This window comes from Coturnix japonica, chromosome 9 (genome assembly GCF_054131305.1).
Source record: "Coturnix japonica strain WE chromosome 9, WE-NBRP24, whole genome shotgun sequence".
NCBI lineage: Eukaryota > Metazoa > Chordata > Aves > Galliformes > Phasianidae > Coturnix > Coturnix japonica.
The window spans coordinates 8,037,632-8,055,705 of NC_140671.1; the positions used below are offsets into that span (position 1 = coordinate 8,037,632).

At 44.1% G+C, this 18,074-nt stretch overlaps 1 protein-coding gene and 2 long non-coding RNA genes across 18 annotated transcripts in view; 1 reads left to right on the plus strand and 2 right to left on the minus strand.

Moving 5' to 3' along the window:
- LOC146759666 (uncharacterized) overlaps nt 1–7,910 on the minus strand; it is a 14,533-nt gene extending 6,623 nt beyond the window's left edge. For all 3 annotated transcript variants that reach the window (XR_014949170.1, XR_014949169.1, XR_014949168.1), the window contains exons 1-2: nt 7,745–7,910; nt 4,827–4,953 (exon numbers count right to left, since the gene is read on the minus strand). This is a non-coding gene — a long non-coding RNA (uncharacterized LOC146759666). The remainder of the gene's footprint in view (nt 1–4,826; nt 4,954–7,744) is intronic.
- The window catches only part of PISD (phosphatidylserine decarboxylase), a 22,992-nt gene extending 5,018 nt beyond the window's left edge, over nt 1–17,974 (plus strand). For 2 of the 14 annotated variants that reach the window (XM_085556088.1, XM_085556089.1), the window contains exons 3-9: nt 1,594–1,769; nt 10,589–10,754; nt 12,647–12,883; nt 12,999–13,137; nt 13,970–14,116; nt 14,809–14,969; nt 15,263–17,974. In XM_085556088.1, coding sequence (XP_085412214.1) covers nt 10,641–10,754; nt 12,647–12,883; nt 12,999–13,137; nt 13,970–14,116; nt 14,809–14,969; nt 15,263–15,487 — 1,023 coding nt within the window. In that variant the 5' untranslated portion in view covers nt 1,594–1,769; nt 10,589–10,640 and the 3' untranslated portion in view covers nt 15,488–17,974. Of the gene's footprint in view, nt 1–1,593; nt 1,770–4,696; nt 6,896–8,055; nt 8,626–9,112; nt 10,755–12,646; nt 12,884–12,998; nt 13,138–13,969; nt 14,117–14,808; nt 14,970–15,262 lie in introns of those variants that run through there. The other 12 variants (XM_015877930.2, XM_085556083.1, XM_085556084.1 and 9 more) reach the window with 11 other exon arrangements.
- Nucleotides 14,436–14,878, minus strand: LOC116654120 (uncharacterized). The gene is made up of 2 exons (XR_004309050.2): nt 14,741–14,878; nt 14,436–14,626 (listed from the first exon to the last, which is right to left on the minus strand). It is a non-coding gene; the product is annotated as an uncharacterized LOC116654120 (long non-coding RNA).
- Nucleotides 17,975–18,074: the final 100 nt, after the last annotated feature.

The following is an 18,074-nucleotide window of genomic DNA, read 5'->3' on the forward strand; positions in this document are numbered from 1 at the left end:
TTGTGTCTATGCATGCCTAGAAATAGAGCTGATATTTACTGAATTTTTTTAGTTGTCCATTTGTCCTTTCCCAGTCAAGCCCTGCCCCTAACACTGATGGAACAAGATAGAGCCCATTGTTTTTGCTTCCTGCTCAGCCATGTCAATGATTGTTGTGGAAATGACACCACTCGCTGTCCCGGAATGAATTCCTTTGAGCAGCTTTTCTCTGTCTGGCAGTGACATCAGACTGTAATACAAGCAGAGCAGCTTGGCTGGTTCAGCATGAACAGCTCTGAAGATTTTGGAAGAGAAATGCTTACCCCTTAGAAACTGTGCCCGGTAGTGTGTCACATGCAGCATGCAGGGCTGTGTTGGTAAGAGGAACTTGGTAGTTTTCAGTAAGGAACAGATGTAATACTGGATGATGCTGGTGGTTTTTTTCTCCCTCTATAGCATTGGCATGAGCCTTCTGACTTGCCTGATCCACACGGAGTGAGGAGGAATAGTCTTGAGCCACATACAAAATATATAATATAGTTCAAGTACACCAGTAACAAGGCTCATTTTATACAGAAATGTTAAAAAAGAGCAACAAAAGCACAAAACCGGTGGGCTATTCAACCTTGGTTTTGTGAAACTAATGCATCAGGCTGGTTCAATGGCAGTGGCTGCCACTCGCAGTGAACTCTCAAGGCATTCATCAGGTTTCTGATGAAATTTTACTCTTCCTGTACTTTATCCTTGAGAACAGTTGTTGACAAATGTACGTCCTGCCAAAAGATGATGACATCGTTGAAGGCTGATTCTGAACAAACTGAGCTTCCATTATATCGTGTATCAGAAGAACAAATACTTTTTCTAATGACAATGCTTAACCAGGGACTTATTCTCAATTTCTTTTATCAAAACTAAGAGCAAGAGTGCCTGCTTTTTTGCTGTTCGCAGGACTGTGTTTAGCCTACCTATCAAAATGCTTAAAACTATTGCCCATATTTTGAGTTAATGCTGCACTGAGCCCTCCTGTGTTGTAGTTTCAGCTCAGACAGTGGTAACAGCACACTGAGGGCTTGGATGTTGCTGAGAGCTGGGTGTGGGACGTGCCTGCTCTGTAGTGACTTGTATTACAGCAGAAATGTGTCTATTATTGAACCTATGGTAAAGCAGGTTGTCATGTCCTTTCCTCTTCCAGTTAGAGCATTCCCAAATAGATATCTGATAGTAATGAAGATTCTGATTGAGATGCATGAAGCATGTGCACGTTGTTCCTTTGTGACTGAGTTTTCCATACAGTTAATGACATAGAAATCCAGAGGTGAATTTTGTGCACTGTGAAGCCCATCCCTGCGGTGCTTTCAGGCAGCTCATTTTACATACTTTCTGGGAAGAATGTGGAGGGAACACAGATGAGCAGTCAATGCTTATCAGCTGAGTTTCAGTAACTTGGTGAGCTGCAATATCTGGAGCACATAGGAGCATATATTAATACATTCTGTATCCTGTATTTCTGATGGTGTTTATATCATCTAAACTCACATCCCTCACTGTGCATATTGGCTGTGTTTGTTTTAACTTTATGGCTGCTCTCTGAACGTCTGCTTTGCTCTGCTACAGACAGGAGGAAGCTTCATACTGCTCCAGTAAGACAAGCCTTCCGCCTGCGCCCCTTCCATGTTATTGTGGCTGCAGGTGGAGGATACGCAGGATACAAAAAGTATGAGGGCTACAAGTTGGAACAGCTGGAGAAGAAGGGCATAGAGTTGCCTGTGAAGCTCGCAAGTGAATGGGAGGTAAGAAACTTGTGGCAATTTTGCTTCTGCTGTTTGAGGCAAAGCCCCTTTGCTCTCTTTCCAACGAGGGAATGTGCTGCTCATTCTTTGTAGCTGATGCATTTCTGATAAATCATTTCTGTCTTTTAAGTAACTTGTACTCTTGAGAAAGAGCATAATGTGGGCATCTGCAGCTCTGAAGGATCTGTTGGCTTTGTTTAGTGTGGTACAATTTCTTCCTTTCCCCACTTTGAATTGCAGGGTGATGAATTAAGCACGATATCATTTTCAGAATTAAATACAGAAATCTAACAAGGCAAGACTGAAATGCCATGCCATATGAATAAAAAAACATTTAGTGCTGAGTTGGTCCCATAATCGTAGCTGAAGGTTCAGTACATGCAGCATCTGTAGGGTTTTTATCTTCTCACTGACTGCTCAGTCTGCTAATTTTGGCATTTTTCTTGCTTGCCAGTGCCTTCATGCCTTATCTGCTTTACAAGGATGCTGAGACAGAATTAATATGTAGTAATTATAAATCTACCTGCTATCTTTATACATAAGTTTGCATACATATACATCTGGTAGGCCTTTTCTTTCTTAGAAAACACCTACTTGCTGGAACTTGCTGACCCTGAGGATTTTTTGCCTTTTTTTTGTGGATTCCAAGGAGATTAGAAATTGTTATGAAATGGCAGTAAGTATATCAGAGGATCAGAGGATCAATTTGAAGAGGTATTTCTTAATTGGACATAACTGCTGTGTTTCATTCAAACTCTTTAAGGAGATACAGTACAGTACAGCTCAGTGAAAGAGTTTAAAGTATATGTGGTCTTCTTACAAACAGTGAGGTAAGTGTTCAGTATATTTTCTGAAGGCGAGGAGTTAAAAATTCCAGGATTGTAGGATTGTGTAGGAGATGCTTCAGTGTGACCTTTAACATCTCTTCTCTTTGCATTCCTGAGCACACTGCCAGTTTGTGAGTGGTTTTGGCCATGTGCCTTTAGGGGACAAGGCTGGAATGCTTAAATTGGGTTTCACTGGTAATCCAGATGAGCCATGACCCCAGGAAGGCTGGATGCAGACAGCATAGGCTATGATGGCTCCTGAGGAATCTGTCTGTACATCTGTCTTCTATATATTCTTTTCCTGCTGAATTTTATTTCAAACAGAATTTTTTAATTTTTAATTAAAAGAGAGACTGGTAAGTGTCTATGAAGTATTTATTTTAAAAGGCACCATCAGTTCAGTTTTGGTTCTTGAGAACAAGTGTTTTGTTAATAACGTTCATATTTCTAGGTATGTAACTGAGTAATTCCCTTATTAAATTTGCTTTCTTTCATTATAATAGTATGCTGAGTGTTATTATTGGTGGTTATTTGGTGAAGTTACATATATTGCTTTTAATGAAAAAGCTCTAAAGAAATCACAGTGAGAAGTTGTTCTGGTCCTTCCTGATACACTTGAGTTCTGTTGGATGCTTCTGTGGGAGGGAAAGGAAGCCTGAGAGTAGAGGAAACAGAAACTGCGTTCAGACGTTGAAAGAAATATTCTGAACAATTAAGAATTCAAGAAAAATAAGAGCTGCACTGTTGCCTTTTTATTAGGATGTGAAGGGTCTTTTTTAGCTGAGCTCTCGGTTTCCATTATTCTCTCTTTCTGCTTTTGCATCCCTGGAAGCACACTTAGGATTGAGGAAAAGAGGGGTGTTGTTTCTAGAGGGCTATAAGCCTTTGCATAGGTGAAAAGAGCCTCAGTGCAATTTAATTGGCCTTGAGAGTGATACAGAAAGAGAAGCTGCTTCACATGGCCTCAGTGCTGAGCCTGCTGCTGCAGCACCCAGCTCTGATGTACCACCATTGTGTTCATGTGCGCACACACACCATGATCCATCCGGCACCCTGTGAGTAAAGCAGGTTTCTTCTCTTCTGAGCAGTAGTCAGAAATGCAGTAGGTCATCATCATGTTATGCAAGCAGAGAATCTCCACGTTGTAGAGGTACATAGTGGGTATCACTGTTGTTTCTCTAGCACACCTGTAGTTTTCTTGAGACATCATGTCGCTAATAGCTTGAGCTGACTGACACCTTAGTGTGTCTTGTACTGTGAATACCAGCAAGGATCAGCTCAGAGAGACCTGGGCTAAAGAGAGAGTTCCTATGACCAAGGTGACTGGAACTTCATTCTGGTAGGAGGAATTTCTTGTGCTTGTCCTTTGCTTCCATAGACTGTCCTGATGTAATGAAGTGACTTAGATTTTTGTGCAAGGATCTCCTGTTGGATGACAGCACCAGCAAAACCAGTAAACCCACAGGGGAACTGAGCTGTAGTGACATCTGGCACTTCAGATGTCAGTAAGAGTCTCTTAAAATGGCTTAATGCTGTGGGGAAGTGCTTGGGTACAGATTTAAGGTCTTGAGTCTCAAAGGGAGGAATAACATGGCCTGCCTATTGATATTAGAAACTGTGCCAGGGGGTGTTTGTGCAGCAGGAGATACACGATATCTGATACAGAAAGTGCTTTCCTTGGCCCATAGCTGAGAGATGTGTAGTGTTACAGTAAGAGGCGTGGAGCAAGTTCAGGGAAGAGCTGTACATGTCTATGTTCTTTTATCCAACCTGCATTGCTTTGGAAGAATGAAGCACAGTCTATGGATGCTGGATCTCTTATTTATTCTTCATTTGCGTTGCTGGGTGCCGACCAGAGCTCAGCACCCCGAGCACCGGGCTGCGGGCTTTATGCTGCGGGCTTTATGCTGCGGGGCGCTTCCCTTCGTGCCGCACCGAAGCCCCGCGGAGGGCAGGACCCCCCCGTCCCCACGCGTCCCCCATCCCGGAGGCGGCGCTGTGCCCTCGTTCCGGTCCCCCTCCTCCTCTCCCCGGCTCCTCCCCGCGGGGCTGGGCGGCCCCGCGCCGCTTCCTTAAGGCTCGGAGCCCCATCCCGTGCTCGCACGGAGTCAGACGGCAGCCGTGGGTACCGTCGGTACCGATCGTGCTGCGGGGCGGCCCGGCGCTGAGCTCCGACCTTCTGGAAGCTGCAGCAGCGGCGGCGCGACGACCCGGCTCGCTCGGGACTTACCTCGGGTGGGTCCGCACGGAACTGCGGGGGGTCGCGGCTCGGGGATGGGCGTTGTTGGGTGGGTCCGGCTGCTTTGGTTGCCGCACGTTGATGCGTCGCTTTGCAAAAGTAAATTCAACTTCTTGTCCTGTTTAGGAGGAGAGAGTTTTGAGACTATTGAACCATCGGGGGGTGAGAGGGGAAGGGAAGGAGGGGTTTCTACGGGCTTATATTTAAAAACTCAAACAAACCCTGCTTAAAATACCGCTCCTCCCCCAGCCTAACTAACACAACGCAGGGAAAGGTCTCGCTGTGAAGGAGCTGGAGCAGCCTCGGGCGGTGCAGCAGCCCCGGGGCCGCCCGGCCTTTCCCACGTGCCCGTACCGCGTGCTGCCGGTGCTGCCGGGCCGTAGCGCTGGGGGCGGATCCGCGATGAAACGTTGGGATGGAAACGGTGCGTTTTTTAAACGGGAGTTCGGCTCCAAGTGGAGAAAGTGAGAGCTGGGGCCGCGAGCTGCCGGGGAGCGCGTTCCAAGGCCGGTGATTCACGCGTACGGGTTCAAAGTGACCCGTGGGTCTGAAGGACGGTTACACGTTGGACTTGATGCAGGCGTATGAAAAGCCCCAGGGTAAGGCTCCAGGCAGCACGGAAAGGACATTGCGGTGGGGCCATTGGGTGGGAGGTTATATTTGAGCTTATTTGAGCTTATAGAAGCCGGCAGAAAACACTTTGCTGTTGTGCTCCGGAAAGCGGGTTCGTCCCCGTGTGCATTGAGTCACTCATCGCACACCCGGGGCAGGCTGCTGCCTTATTGCGGTGCTTTCCCACAGCTGGATCACACGCAGCCATCCTTCCATCCTTCCACACAGCGCTTAGTGCTCCGCTCCAGCCCCACACAGCTGGTCCATAGCAATTACAGCTGCGCGGATGCTGCTGCCATTACTATGGCTGATCATGGGACGGGTCTTCACTCCGGCAGGGCTCTAATTGACCTGTGGGTGTGAATCTCAGCATTACATTGAAGGTAGTTCAGGAAATGTGAACTTGGGGTTTTCTTCCCAAGTTGTGTTACCAACTGTCCTCATTAACGTTCACTTCAAGGCCTTCAGGTTCTGGGCAGTCCCTGGTTAAATATTTATTCTACTGATACCCAATACAATGGTAGCTCAGTTTATTTAGAGTTAGCCTTCAGCACTGATAGATAATGCTTCTCTAGGGATTTATACTGTATCATCACTACGTGAAAAGGACCTTGCAGATGATCATGTCCCAGCTCCCCTGCTGTGGGCAAGGACACCTCCCACTAGAGCGGGTTGCTCAAACTATGGTGTGTAGATTTTTGTTTCAGCTGTGAATTGCCTGTGGGGCAGCTGGGGGAATGGCAGCCTGCCATGTATGACAGCACTTAAGCACTCAGGTATCTGCATCTTGGTGAATGTAATGAGGTCAGTAGAACAGAACTTAAAGAGAAACATAGGTTGTCATGCTCATCTGAACTGATTCTTTTGAGTGAGTGGAGGAAAAAGCCTCGTAATGGCAATAATTGGCCATTCCTGGAGCAGAATTTCTCTTGGAGCACATTTAAAAAAGAAGTTAAACTAAAGGGTGGTGCTCCCCATTGCATTGGGCAGCAGAACATTTCAGCATCCATTCACTTTCAGGGAGCAGATGGACTTGCTCCATGCGGAGTCTAGTTTGCATAGTCTAGAATACGGTTCCATGAAAACATCTGGGGTATGAAACTGAGCTTCTGTTGGAAGAGATCACGGCTGGACATCCCTGATCCCTGCGGAGACACGTGTAGGTAGAGAGATGCTGAGGTGGGGCAGGGTGCCAGCCAGGCCTGGAGCAGCCACCAATGCAAACTGCTTCACAGTGTTGTGTGAAGTGTGAGTGAAGACTCAGTACCAGGGTGGTTTTCATTTACTCCAAAGTGCCTTTGGAAACTGTGTTGTCAATTGCACTTTTTTTTTTTTCCTATTTGAAATCCTCTTTATTTATTTATTTAAATGTTGGCAACTTGCAGCATTCCTGGCAGGATAGCAGAAATAACCCCGCTGTGCTCCTTGTTCCTTTGCTTTGAATCTTGGTAAGATTTGGGGTATTTCTTTTCTTTTTAGTGGAGTTGTTATCATTCAGCTTGAACAACAATAAAGGCAGGGCTTGGAGCTTCCTGTGACACAGGACACCACGTCACCCTTTTCTTCTTGAAAGATTCTCACCGTGCAGGCACTTCAGGGGTGTTTCTAGGGAATATCTGAACTATTTGGAGTCGAGGGCCAATCATAATACGTGGTTCTTGGAACATTTTCCTTTTGAGGCCTGAGCAGGAAGTTGAGCTAGTTCTAGATTTTCATGCTGTCCCTCCCACTTCTCCTGGCTTATCTCAAATGAAATGCAGCCCTTTCCCTTACCTCAGCACCAGTGCTCTTTTTATCTACTCTACAAGACACACAGCTTTCATGGAGATATATATTTAACCCATACTATCACAGAAGTAAGAGAAGTGCATAACTATTGTAGTGTCAGTCCCTAAACTACTGGGTACTTGGTTTAATTCTGATTGTGCTTCCCCTTTCAGTTTCAGTCTGCCTTAGCAACCCAAATACAGACAACATGGGAGGCAGGAAATCTGGGTTTGAGATGTGGTCTGAGGGGGAAACGTATCTCTATATTTGCTCATGATTCAGGGATAGAAATACTGCAGCATTTTGTCACTAAAATAAACAAAAAAGCATCACCAACAACCAGCCAAGAAAAAAACCAACTCCCTTTACCCATGTTTTTACCCAGCATTTTAGTTCTGCTGGACATAAACTTGTGGTGGTATTGAGAGCCACATAAAAGATACATTAACACCTTTATAACTTATTCACAGGCTGGCCCTAAAGCTGACTTATTTACTAAGTATTTGGGTATTTGTAGAAGTGTCCCTTACCTGCTGCCTGGGCATCTTCTAAGATGGAGATTCCAGGGGATGGATGTTGGCATCTGGCAAGAGTTTGTGAAAGGGAAAGGGCTTCTTTTCCTTCTTCTCAAGGTGGGAGGTAGGAGCAGGAGGGGATTTTTGGTGCCAAATGGTCCAGAACTGCTTTAGCTGCAGCTGCTGCACTGCAGAATTGAAGCTGGGAATTATCTCCTCCTCTTCTCCGCTCTGCTCCGCCTCCCAGCCTCATATTCAGGCCACTGCTGAGGTTAGCAGCACAAGACTGGTGGGCTGCTTTACGGAGCCTCGGTGCCCAGCAGCCTGGGACTGCAGCGTGTTCCTTGGAGAACTGAGCTTCCATGGCGGCTAGGACGAGGGAGAAGCGAGGACTGTGTCTATGGAGGGCTTGTTTTTATCTTGTGCACAGTCGTCTTTGTAGTGGGATTTTGAAATGTGACACAATGCCTGTTTGTTTGCAATAGCTGCAACCCTTGTAGCAGAAATTCAAGTGGGAAACAGAGGGGGAATCCAGAGACAAACCAGCAGGAGAACTAGAAACAGTGACGTCGTGTCCTCCCTCCTGTGCCGGAGCAAGCAAAGAAAGGAGAGGTAGAGGAAAAAAGACTGAGCCTTGCATCCAGCCGTCGCCCTGACAATGTGTCAGTCAAACGCCCTGCAGGGACCTGATCTGCACACAGGGAAATGGTGAGATGCTGTAAAGCTTTATCTAACCCTCCACCCTCTTGCTACAACCTCCACAAAGTTAAAATTCATGTCCGGAGGCTGCGTTCAGGGAACGGTGGCAGCAGCAGCTGTGCCGGGGACCCACACCCACAGCTGGACAGCCCGGCTGGCTCTGCCGGTGAGACACCAAATAGGAGAGCTCGATTCAGGTACTGTGCGGTGTTTTCTGCTTTGCAGGAATGGTGTCTGAAGGGAGAAAAAAGGGAGGGAGGATGGGAGGGTTTCTGGGCAGGAGGAGTGACAGCCATCTGCAAAGCTTTTGTTTGGCCTAATTACTATAAAGCTCCTTATGCATTGAATTGTCAGAGAAGGGCATGCTGTTATGTGACAAGGGGAACGAAGAGGTTTTCTTTCCTTTTTCCCGTTCTCCATCATGAGGAAAATAGGGAGATTAGCCCAGGGACTGCTCTGAAACCAGGCCAAGCAGCGGGGAGCCCCAGGGCTCTGGAGTGCGCTGCCAGGATGCAGCTCGGATGGGATTGGTCCGCCAGCAACTGCAGTGGGGGGGGGAGCGTGGCAGGGGAGCAGGACCTTGGCATGATGCTGAGCCTGGCACCAACCCTGCCGGCCTCAAGCAGACTGCAGGCTGGCAGGTGATGAGTGGGAGAAAGGACATGGAGCGCCCCTTCCTATTCCCATGTTGAGTGAGTCCTACCTCCCACTGAGAAAGTAGCTTTACACGTGCTGAGACAGCACTTCATCTCCTTAGGTGTTGGCTGCTATCTTGTTTTCCTTGCTTTGTGATGCACAGATCTGAGTTTTTATGTTTTTTTTTAATGGTGGATCAGTGAGCCAAAAGCACCATCTTGCATCCCAAAGTGGTGACAGATGTCCCCTGCCTATGTCGTATTTTAATTCTGATCCATGTTTTGAAAATAACATGTTGGCACGAAAATTTCCTTTTTAGATTCCCAGCTTTTTTCCACTCTGAAAAGTAGTAGTTCGTACTTCATATCATATAGTCTGGTGTAAAGCAGAGTTGTTCAGAGCATCCAGAGTGTACCCTTCCAGTCCATGCACACACAGCTGCATCCTGGTTGCAGGCATTCTGTCTGCAGCAGAGTAGGGAGAACATTCCTGGCTCGGATTTAAGGCAGTGCCCAGCAGACTTGAGTATTTTGATATTCTATTTGATAATGTGACTCGGGTGGTGTCAGAAATGGTTTAGTCCAAATCTTCTTCATGAGCAAATCCAAAGAATAAATGGGGACCCGGTGGGTCTCTCGTCCTGACCTCCTGCCACAAGGGTCTGAACCGAGGTACGCAGTGCTCTAAGGAGCAGCTTTTTCCCTTGGAGGGTCGCACATTCAAAGTCTGCCTGCAGCCATTTGTGCTGAAGTTGCTTTCAGTCAGGAAATCCACTGTATGAAAAGTCTTTGGTGCAGTTGGTTATGAGGCAAAGGAGTGATTAAGCTATAGAGACTGGGTTATCGTGCAGCACCAGCAGTATCAGCTTTGTTCCACCTGTTCTCTGTTCAGCACCAAGGGTACCCAGTTAATATTTAAGACCTGGAAAGACATCTTCTGGAGTCAGTTATTGGAGCATTACGTTACTAACTCAGGAGTGCTACTCCTGTTGTTTCTCATACGCCTGTTCCCTTGAGACAGTTAACAACCAGCAGGTCTGTGTTTGACTCCTGTGTCCCATTTAAGACACCATCTAGTCAAGGTTCCTTCAACACATGAGTGCTATGGGGACTTCTGTTTCTTAGATCTCAGGGATTTCTTTAATTATATTCTGCTCATTGTTGCTCCCCCATACAGTGCTGGGATTGATGTCCCGGAATCGCAGGGTTCTGGCTTTCTACCTTGGCTGTCCTAGAGATGGAGCAGTCAGGAGCAGCATTTTCTGGGGGTGTAATCTTCTGATTTTTGAAAGAAGGATCTTTGCTCTCTGTTGTTTGCATTGTAAACTATCATGTTATGTTGTTACTCCGATGAAGAGTACTGTACTGGTCCTCTATTTTGGGAAGAACTTGCCAAAATAAAGGAGTAAGGACTTGCAGAATGGATCTTTAAGATGAGTAGGATAAATCACCCCCAGCTACCAGCAGCTGGTGGTTCTGATGCTGAGATGGCTGACCCTCTGATGTTGTGTATGTAATCTTTCAGGTTGCAATTTCCCCAGCTGGCCCTGAGGCGAAGGTTGGGCCAGCTAAGCTGTATGTCTAGGCCTGCTCTGAAACTCCGTTCTTGGCCTCTGACTATTCTCTATTACCTTCTGCCTTTTGGTGCTCTTAAGCCCTTGACCAGAGTGGGATGGAGGCCTGTGAGCAGGGTAAGTGCGAGCAGGTCTCTTGTGCTTCATGTCTGTTAGCTGTGTGGTGCTGAAGGGAGCTGGCAGCAGCTGGGTGGAAAGGTCCTTAATATTAGAACAGGTATGAACATCACTAGCATGAAGGCAGAGAGATGCAGGCTCTTATCCCTTTAATTTTACTGTTTAGAACTGTTGTGACTAATTGCTTCACAGATAAGTAATTTTTCAGTAGCTGAGAATTTATTTGTCCTCTTAATGGTTTACCCACAAAAATCATCAGAAACTTCTGAATTAATTCAGTTGCCTCAAAATACGAAGTCAGGGATAATGCAGAGCACGTTACTTGTCCAGTTCCCTTTCCTGGCCACACTGAAATGCTCTCCTGTTCTTTTTGTTAAGGCTTTGTTTTTCAATTTTTCTTTCTTTTTTTTTTTTTTTAATATTGTAATTCAGCCCTTTCAAATAATACACTAATGCAGATCTCTGCTCTGACACCGATGAGAGTAGTCTGCAGGCAGCCCTGCATGGAGGTGTTCTCTGCATCTGCAACAACCACATTAATGTTTTGATTGAAAACTGTAACAGAATTGCAGTTCTTGGATTTCCTTTGAATTCTGATTGGTTTCATCCCATCAACTTGAAAACCAGATGCTTTGGAAAAGAAAGGCTGTAGGAAATAGCAGTGACAGTTTCTGTGACTTCACAGTTGCAGCTGTGTGCTCTCAGTGCTGGTGGGAAACTGAGCAAAACTGATTTTACAAATCAACACTGTATAAGGCATGTCAGAATGGCAAAGCATTATTTTTCTTTATTACTTCAGCTGGAGCACTGTTGATTTAGACGATTTTAGTTGAAGCAAGATTAAGTCGGTTGTTTATTGCTGAAATGTCACTATTTTCATGTGCAGAATGGTGATTTCCAAGTCAAATCCTATGTCACTGTGTTTGATAGGATGGACAAGCTCTCAGCCAGCGTGCGCTCGTTTGTGTTTATTGCTGTGCTGTGCAAGACATGGTAGTGAATATGATTGAGAATAAATGATGAGTCTTGCTAAGGAAAAAAACAAACCAAACAAAACAATAATTTAAAAATAACTAAAAAATATCTTGGGAGTGAAATACAGCTGAGTTACACTGCTTGAAACATGAAAACTGGTCTCAGAGGCTCATTTTCTGTGCTACCTCCTACATGGTCACACACTGTGGGTTACACAGAGCTCAGAAGCTGCAGTTACCAACAGGGGTGTGCTGTCATCTGTCCTACTACATCAGTAGAATACTTCTTACCAACACTGTTTCATTTGTTTTTTCTTGCTATTAAATGCATGCTTTGGTGTAAGCCCAAAGGTAAATGTATTTCTGCAGAACTGTAGGCACTTTAGTGATTATCACCTTTGTTGCAGGAGAAGGAGTAAGGCTGGCATTAACTTATACCAGTTTAGGTGCATTGACATAGGTATATTTCTTCAACTGTATGCATATCAAAGATACTGGAATATAGAAAATACTGTCATTGGGAGATGCGTTATTTTTCTGTCATTTTTCATTTGGTTGTTCACAAATAGTAATACAGTGTTAATGTTAAGCTTTTCTGAGAAGTATTCCACTACCATGTGTGAAATACCTTTTCTTGTAAGCCTCACACGGGGCGGTTTCCAGTAACTTGAATCTGAAGCTTTAGCCTGCAAGGGAGTAGAGTTCCTGGCTTCAGTGTAAGCTCATAGTAAGTTCATCCTATCCCTCATATGTTGTCACCAGAATGGAAGGAGTGAGGATCTAAGTGCGGTGTTTACTTCTTTTCTCTGCTTAAAAGCTAATTCATTTGTGTTAAGGGAATTGTTAGCATAAACAGCTTGATTCTTTTTTCTTTATGGGAGGAACTGAATGATGTGATGTAATTAATTCTTCCTTCAGGTTGCTCTGTACAAGTCAGTACCAACTCGACTGCTTTCACGAGCCTGGGGTCGTCTGAATCAGGTGGAGCTGCCCACATGGCTCCGGAAGCCTGTTTATAGCCTGTACATCTGGACGTTTGGTGTGAACATGAAGGAGGCAGCTGTAGAAGATTTGCATCACTACAGAAACCTCAGTGAATTCTTTCGCAGGAAGCTGAAGCCACAAGCACGGCCAGTTTGCTGCGTGCACAGTGTGGTGAGTGAAGGGAAATGTAAAAGTCTCCCCACCAAGAAACTTGTCTGCTTGCTGTGGTGGATGGTGAGGAAAGCATAAATTCCCACTGCATTTCCTTTTTCTGTCTGTGCTGTAGATTAGTCCCTCTGATGGAAAGATCCTTAACTTTGGACAAGTAAAGAACTGTGAAGTGGAGCAAGTAAAAGGGGTGACTTATTCTCTGGAGTCTTTCCTGGGACCTCGCATCAGCACAGAGGACTTGCGTTTCAGTGAGGGTAAGTTCTGACTCTCGCACCTGTCTTGCTCTGCCTATTCTAAGTGTTCATAGACATCACATTTCCAGGAAGAAAAGCTGTTCTCATATTTGTTATATTTTTAGGAATAAAAGTAGTTTTTCTTTCACTATCAGTAGCTTGCACTACCTGACTTGTTCTAATTCTCTCCCAGTTTAATTGGTTGGTTCTATTTTCTGTGGTTATCTGAATAATTACAGTGACTCCAAGGTCTGCCATGGTAACAGTGCTTTAGCATTTCTGCTGACAGACCATGTGCTTGAGCACCTGGTTAGCAAAGATTGGATGCTTCCCAGTGCATTTTGTGCAGAAACACTGTGCCTTTACTGCTAAGTGCTGTCACTGCTTCTGCTGCACCTTGAGCACCGTCTTCATTGCCTTCAGTTTTGATAAGAGCAACACATTTTGCTGAACTGCAGAGGGGACTGGAGAGACCAAGTTCTGCTAACAGCAGGCTTATTTTCAACATGATCTCAACAGAGAACTTCATAAACCTAAGAACTCTTCACAGATTCTGTTACTTCAAATGGTAGCTTTAGGAAAACATCCACGTTGCAGTGGATTTCAGTTTTGGAGTTTATATTCCCTAAGCAGCACAGCAGAAATTGATGAATTTCCAAAATGTTTAAAACGGTACAGGATCTAATCTCATTTTGTAAAGGAAAAAGAATACATTGAAATAGTGGATTCTTGGGGCTATTTCTAGTCTTAACACACGCAGACTGCATTTAGTCTATTGTTTCTAATACAGGCTGCTCAGCTATGGTAGATGATGGCATGAAGAGTACCTTTTAACTCCTTTTTTTCTGTGCAGTCCCACCTGGCAACTCATTTCAGCAACAACTAGTCACAAAGGAAGGGAATGAGCTCTACCACTGTGTAATCTACCTTGCACCAGGGGATTATCACTGCTTCCACTCACCCACTGACTGGAGGGTGTCACACCGCCGTCATTTTCCAGGTACTTTTCTTCTAGAAAATTAATGCAGAGGGGCTGTGGGTGGAAGCAGGCCAGTGCTGGATGAGATGTGCCAGTGGAGCAGTTGTACATTTTAGATAATGGGAGCATGGTGCTTTATCACACATGGTTATGAAGTCTAAGGTAATATAGTTTACCAGATTTAATCACATGTGAATGGTGAAAGCAGTGATATTGCATTCAGGCTTTCCTAATTCTTGGAAGCAATTGTTGACCCAGGCTGATCCTATTCCCTCCCAGGAAAAAAAACATTTGCATATGAAATACAGTTCTGCAAGTCAGAGCAAACAGTACCTTAAAATATGATCTCTGTTCCTGTATTTGGCAAAGAAGATAGAGCCAAACAATAACTCTAGCAGAGCTGGCTTCAGATGGTTTTGTCTTCCTCTTTGAAGACCATTGTTCTCTAGCTCAGCAAAAAGAGTTTATTTCTTGGTCCTCAATCCTGAAGTCTTGGATTTGATTTCAAACACTCTGAGGGAAGATAAAGACCTGCCACAAAGTTTGAGAAATCTCAGATGCCAGATTGAAGTTATGACTGGCCAAAACAAAGGAATTAAATGAAATGCAGCTGTCAGGTTCAACATATGAAGTAGATGCACTTACATCCAGACATCGTTACAGTACTGTTATGCAACTAATAGTTGAGTTTGATTATTTTCTCACTATTGCAGGTTCTTTGATGTCTGTGAATCCTGGAGTTGCTCGCTGGATCAAGGAACTGTTTTGCCACAACGAACGGGTTGTCCTTACAGGTGACTGGAAACATGGCTTCTTCTCTTTAACAGCTGTAGGAGCAACAAACGTGGGCTCTATCCGCATCTACTTTGACCAGGTGAGTATGTTTACTGACAGGTAGCTTTCTGGTTTTGACTGCTGAGGTTTGTAAAGCATGATGGAAGAACAGTAAAAAATGAATATCCTATTAAATTGTTTCACTCTGATGTTCTGCACTGACTCACTCATAGGGAGCTACCTGCACTATAGACTTTTTTTCTTTTTAATATTCTTGTTGCATTTTTGAATTGTAAGGTTCTGCATTGAAAATGCCTTGATACCCAAAGGCTACAGCTCTACTGATAATAAGACTGAAACACTCAAGTAACAGTCTCTTCCTTCTCTTTACAGGACTTGCATACCAACAGTCCACGTTACTCAAAAGGTTCCTACAACGACTTCAGCTTCATATCCAACAACAACAAGGAGGGAATCCCCATGAGGAAGGGAGAACATTTAGGGGAATTTAACTTAGGCTCGACGATTGTGTTAATCTTTGAGGCACCCAAGGACTTCAAATTCCACCTTAAAGCTGGACAGAAAATCCGATTTGGAGAAGCACTGGGCTCTCTCTAGGGACTCACACAGCAAAGAAGGCTTTATATACAAAGGGACTCTTAATACACTGTGGAGTGTTATACTTGACAAGCATGTATCACTCAGCAGGACCTGAGTGAGGAAAACAGAAGATGTCTTTGCTGTGTTCCCGTTAGAGAATTTGGCCTATATTTACATACTGCTGCTGAAATGCAGAAAGAGAAGAATGAACATACACGTATCAGGTACAGTTGCCTTTAAAGATACTGACTATGGAGGTTTCTGGCCTACCCTGTGCCTGTAGTCTTTTGTGTTCTCCCCCTCAGTGTGCCACAGGGTAACTATGTTCATAGAGCTTATAAATCTCTTTTAAGCCTTTCTAGACTGCAGGTCCAATGGGTAAGGGTGGAAGCAGAGGTTAGCTGTATTTAAAGGGACACTGGCAAGTTGAGTCAGACATTGTACCTTAGATATGAAGTATCTTTTTCAGACCTTGAATAGTAGATATGTTCTCATCTCTATTCTAAAACACTCTTCTGAAGTTCTTACATAAAATGCATGGAGAGCCAGAAAGTTCAGTGGACAAGTATGGCTTCATGCTCCAAACCAAGCAAAATGCACAGAGTATCTGTACAGTAAGTTACACACCCAATTTATTTTCCAATGATAGACAACTTTTCTTTTACCTGACAGCGTCCCTTTAGAAATGCACTTTGCACTGTATTTTAAAGCTAGAAACACTGTATCTACATTCTATACGATGAAACTGGTCATCTTGGGATTTTATTTATTAAATATTAGGAAACAGATCCATATGTCCAATCTCTATTCCATGGTTTTATTTTGCTGTTCCAGGCCTTAAGGATTTTGTTTGCATAAGAAAAAGTTCACTTCTGGAATTAAGGGTTGGAAGACAGATGTTTCACCTCTGAGTCTATGTATATTCATTGTTGCTCTGTCATTAAATTCTTTAAGAATTAGTTCCTCTATTTATAGAGCAGTTTCAGATACTTCAAAACCAAATTTTATTGCATGGAGTGAAATGCCCTGTGCGATGACAGCATATTAAAATATGGCAGATTGTTGAAGTGATCTTTGGCCTCTCAGCTGCCAACCTGGCTGTCCTGTAATGGACTGGCAACTATTTCATCTTAGCTGAAACGTGAAAAGCCACACCTGCTCTGATTTCTGCCCTCGTACTTAATGATAAGAATGGTCTGGGGCCTGAATGCTTTACACGGAAGCTTCATCTTACAGTGAAACTTACTCGTTGTAACTTCACATCAAGAAGAGTCAACAACCTAATGCCCTGGATCTGTTGAGCATGGCAACAAAATCCCTAACAGAAAGTGTGCCAAACTGGAGAAATTCCATTTTAAAGCAATATAATGATTGGTTTTAGAGTTTAAGTTCTTTTAAGTCAAAATATTTAGAACTGTTTGCTGCCCAGAACTTGCTGGAGTGGACATGCTTACAAAACTCGCCTTTTTGATCTCCAAAAGATTTCTCATATTACTTTCTTGCTTGAGCCTTGGGTGTTTTTTTCTGCTACTTCATGGAGCTAGCTGTGTTTTCCTTAAGAAATACTTACCTTTTCTGTATGCACTGCATAAAATATAATCTTATTGTACACGTCCAGTTTGCCAAGTCCTGTATGCTTAGCTTGTCATCAGGAAAGAAGGGATGGTATACTGTGTGTAGTGCTGTAGTCCAGCTGTGACTCAAAGATGATGGTGGCTGTTCAGGTGACAAGCAGGAGAAAATTCATTTGGCTCTGAGAGTCAGTGTTTCCTCACTTTACATGGAGAGGAATTTGAAAGCTTGAAGTGGCTCTCAGCCACCTGTCACGTTAAGCTTCTTGGCATTAGTAAGTTTACTCCTGCAGCAGTGTATTATCACATACAGGTTCTAGAAATGTGCACTTTTTTAAACCACTGAGAGAAAGAAATACTAAAGCAAACATCAGCCCCAGGGGCTACAGCTGTGATTAGCCTCAACTTCAAAGACAGATTAATAAATAACACCTTTGTTCCAGTGGATGAGAGAAAAATGACTGAATCTCTTCCCCTGTTTTTCAGTGGGGTCAGTGGCATCCAGCCACAGCCAAAGCAATGTTAAGCTTTAATTTACTGCTACACAGCAGCATCATCAGCTGCAGTAGCTGCAGGTTATGGACGGGCAGTAGGAGATAAGTTACCTGATGTTTGCTTTAATAGAAGTCTTAAGAAGAGGGAGAGGATTCAATGTGCAAGTGGCTGGTTTTGTGAAGGTCTCAATGCTGTACAGAGCTAGCTAATTGACAAATGTTACTTGCTATGCAGGGGCCAGCAATCATCCTGGAAGTGGAAAGCAAAGTTCCCAGAGGGTATTGATAATGCTGTGAATTTCTCCTGCATGGAGAATCCATTGAATTCTTCAACTGTATCAGTAGCACGGTATTTTTGTATGTCAAAGTATATGACTTACTGACATGAACTCATTTAATTGCAAACATTTTGAAATAAAGAGTCTTATCTGTGTTGCTTATTTTTGTGAAATGTCAGGTTAACTTAACCTATTTACTGTGAGTGCAGCGTGAAGTTTGTTTGTTTAAAACCAGCTATGGTATCAAAATAAAACAAGCAAG